Below are 3,514 nucleotides of genomic sequence, written 5' to 3' on the forward strand. Positions count from 1 at the left end.
TTTGTAGCCACCCAGAGGCCAGAACAGTGCGTGTATTACGTGGTCTTCGTGCATCCAATCTGTCTGATGCTACGATAAGCATTCCGCTCTGCACTCTGATACTTAGCTTACTATTGTATGTGTGTCCAATCATACTGTGTCACTTTCGGGAGATATTATTGTTACGATGATATGCGTGTCGGCGCCCGTCGATGATCGCTGTGTTCTTGCAATCTGTTCAAGGTGAAGCATGCCTCCGAGTCAGCGTATATCACTAAATCTGACGTCCATCTATTGCTCTCAGAGACACGAACAGAAGCCTTGCTATCGCATGCCCATCGCTCGCTACAGATTCAGTACTCGGGTCATGTTGGGTCAACCGGGCAGACCAATAGTGCATCTCGAGCGTCATATCGTAGGCACTGTGTGGTTGACTGAAGTGGACCAGTGGTCGGAGAGGTCTTGTATAATGATGATTGAGACTTGTCCATCACTGTCAAGTGGTCGCATCCTGTCGTCGTGCGTTGTTGTCCCTGTTTACCCAATGAGTCGTAGCTGACTATCCTGTCAGGTAGTCAGGTTCTGGCCTACTTAAGCTATCAGGCCGACGACTCCCTGCAGCCCAACCAAGGCTAAGCGTTCCCTTCTCATTGAACTCGGTAGAAGGCGATGTCTGTAACTTCCACGGATGTGCTGCTTCGACAGTAAGACCCTCTCAGTCTACGCCGTTGTTGCGCCCCGCTTATCGGCTTTGTCGTCGTCTCTTTGAAGCGATCAATCAGACATTGTCTACAATCGTCTAGTCATTGCCGGAGCAGGTACGTATCGCGTACAGAAGGCATGTTGGGCACTAATGAGTTCCTTATAACTACTTGGAGCTGTCTATGCCTATGATCGAGTACTCACTGCCGGCAGAGAAGTCGAGCTGATATGGCGTCAAGGGAGGATTGGCATCGCCGTACCTATCCTCCTTGGCTGTATGCACTTCTCCACGATCTTCCTGCTGGTGCTTGGCATCGATTTCATGACGCCTCCCCAGTCGTGTAGGGTAAGTACCAGTACGCGCTCTCTCGGAAGCTGATGAAATGACTCCACGGGTTTGTCTTTGAAGAGGTGAGCTCTGCTTAGTTCGATGCGAGGCATACCACAATTTGTCATATTCTGGATGACTTACTAATTTGCTGCAGCTTCTATATTTTGTATTTCGTCGCAGCCATCAATGCCTGTTTTCTGTATCTCGTTTGCGGAGGTAAACAACTGCACTTCGTTCAATCTCAGTAGCAGCTCATCAGCATCATCAAGCCGCTTCGGCGTTGCGAACGTTCGCAGTCAACGGCAGGAAGTACACACTACCTTCTCTGGTCCTCATCCTCTCCGCTGTCCCTGTTGTGGCAAACATAGTAAGCACGTAACACGCTTCCAAAATTGTTAATTTAAACTGAAATTGGTGGACAAGGTCAATATATCGACTGTAACTTTGGTTCTCGTCCCTCCTCCGACAAAGTGCACGGTCAACTGGAGCATTGGAACGCCTGCGATGCGCAAGTATGTTTGATCCTCTAGTGCATGACTTTAGATGCTGACCATGCCCATGCAGCAGTACGTTCTTCGTCGGGTCTCCGTGGCATTGCGGCGATACGGCTTATCGACCATCACTACTTCTTAGTTGAGATTGCCACGCGCGTCAGCGCTATGACAGTCGATGCCATGGTGCTTTTGGCGATGTGGCAGACTATTGGTGGGTTCAGGAAACTTGCAGAAGGGCTTCGCGCCAACGTCTCCCTGACGAGGCGCCTCCTTCGGGATGGTGCGTACAAAACAGCCTCTTGTCGATGCAACAGCGGCTGAACACCACGATATCTACAAGGTACCCTATACTTTTTGTATGTTCCATCCCCGCAAGGCCTCGTGCGCCGTGCTGATAAAAACCTGTCTTCTAATCTGCAGTGTACTCTTACTCATGAACGCCATCGTCCTCGCACTGTACATCCTGCCTGTACGTCTTCGCCGATATCGACGCCGTCTGCAGGCTGCCCTACTCAGCCACTGACACTTGCATAGACGGACTTCGCGGGCAAAAACATGGCGTCGCTCCCGGACATGTACGTCCTCCGAACCGTCTCTGTCGCAGCGCGTTCTTCAAGTTTTCCTGAGCACGACTGACGTTCTGCCACAGCGCGACGAGCGTTATTCTCTCCCGTTTGTTTCTCAACCTGCGCGAGGCCGTAATCAGCTCGCCGACGTCTCAAAACACATCCGAGTCCCCGAGTCAGCTGTCCGACCTGCATTTCTCACGCGTCCTCGGGGCTCTCGGAAGCTCTGCCACGGACGGATGCGGTGCAGAGGACTCGGGCGTCTTTGGGGAACCGGCCGAAGCAGATGCCAACGAAGATGAACTTGTCACTGAAGATGACGCAGAGGCCATGGAGTTGAGAGTGGTTCTTCCGTCGAGCAGCAATGGCCCTCCGGGGGCCGTCGCGTCGTCGCAGAGCGGACGTGGGGCTTCCTCGGGCGAAAATCAGCTATTCGCGCTCCTAGAAAGAATTGCCTAGACAGGATAGTCGCGCATCGGTTTGGACAGTGGCGAAGGCTGGTCTTCGCGCGTTATTTAAGTAAGCTACGATACTAGATACCATATTCAGATGTTCAGAGCACATTTATAGACGACACTAGTAATACGACTGGCCTCGTATTTCAGAGCTCTTCAGTGTCGGCCGAATAAGGGTCTGTGAGCAGACTGTAACAGGACATCTCCGCCGCAGTGACCGTCAGACGCGTCCTCCCGGAGCGCGCAGAACGGAGCATGTGCATCGATAGAGAAAGTCACTGCGTGGAACCAAACAGACATGCCTTTAGTGTCGATAATTGCGGTATGCTATGTGCCTCATATAAACCTCAGGGACTGCACGGGTGGTTCAGGACGTGCCATACCACCATCTTACGTACTCTCGCGTTGTAGCGCTCACAGTCCGTTCGTAAGCGAAGGTGTACCACCTCGGGTCGAGTCCAGTGTGCTAACTTACAAGAAAGCCGAAGCTACGATATTACGAGTCATGTAAGTACTACAGTCTACCAGTCCACGCCTCGCGCGCATCAGAACACATACATATAGCACACCCTCTGCTCCTCTTCCCCATCACGATCCCCCGACCTACCCGCCACGCATCACTCATGAACTTCAAGGGCCTCTTCCGGCGTAGGCCACTCCTTGCTCGCGCGCTCCGCGACCGGGCTCTCCGCCTCCGCCTCCTCCTCGTCGCTTCCCTTCTTCCCATTGACGAGCCCGTGCTTCGTCACGTCCGCGTACGAGGTCTCCTCCTGTTCCGGCGGGGGCGCGTTCTCGCCGATGTGCTGCAGCTCCACGTCCTTCCCGCGCTCACCAGGCCTCACGCTCCAGTACCCTGTCGCAGAGCGGTTCTGTGAGCGTCGGGTGTCAAAGGAGAGAGAAGAACGAGACACACCGAGAGCGTCGCCGAACCACGCGCCTAGGACACACGCCCAGGTGCCGAGAAGGAGGAGGGCGAGGAGGAATGGG

General features: G+C 53.6%; 2 protein-coding genes across 2 annotated transcripts; both read left to right on the plus strand.

Annotated features, from left to right (window-relative positions):
- The first annotated feature begins 412 nt into the window (after positions 1–412).
- B0H18DRAFT_346300 (uncharacterized protein) lies at positions 413–1,759 on the plus strand. The gene is made up of 8 exons (XM_048037683.1): positions 413–498; positions 555–683; positions 751–797; positions 858–1,027; positions 1,167–1,228; positions 1,282–1,379; positions 1,436–1,524; positions 1,577–1,759. The coding sequence occupies exons 2-8, from the start codon at positions 649–651 to the stop codon at positions 1,643–1,645; spliced, it is 570 nt and encodes a 189-aa protein (XP_047885062.1). The 5' UTR covers positions 413–498; positions 555–648; the 3' UTR covers positions 1,646–1,759.
- On the plus strand, positions 1,646–2,680 carry B0H18DRAFT_1060849 (uncharacterized protein). The gene is made up of 5 exons (XM_048031112.1): positions 1,646–1,786; positions 1,847–1,862; positions 1,927–1,975; positions 2,041–2,081; positions 2,156–2,680. Exons 1-5 carry the CDS (start codon positions 1,672–1,674, stop codon positions 2,529–2,531), a joined length of 597 nt encoding a protein of 198 aa, XP_047885063.1. The 5' UTR covers positions 1,646–1,671; the 3' UTR covers positions 2,532–2,680.
- The last annotated feature ends 834 nt before the right edge of the window (positions 2,681–3,514 follow it).

The sequence above is a fragment of the Fomitopsis serialis genome (assembly GCF_022376445.1).
Source record: "Fomitopsis serialis strain Sig1Antser10 chromosome Unknown B0H18scaffold_312, whole genome shotgun sequence".
Taxonomy (NCBI): domain Eukaryota; kingdom Fungi; phylum Basidiomycota; class Agaricomycetes; order Polyporales; family Fomitopsidaceae; genus Fomitopsis; species Fomitopsis serialis.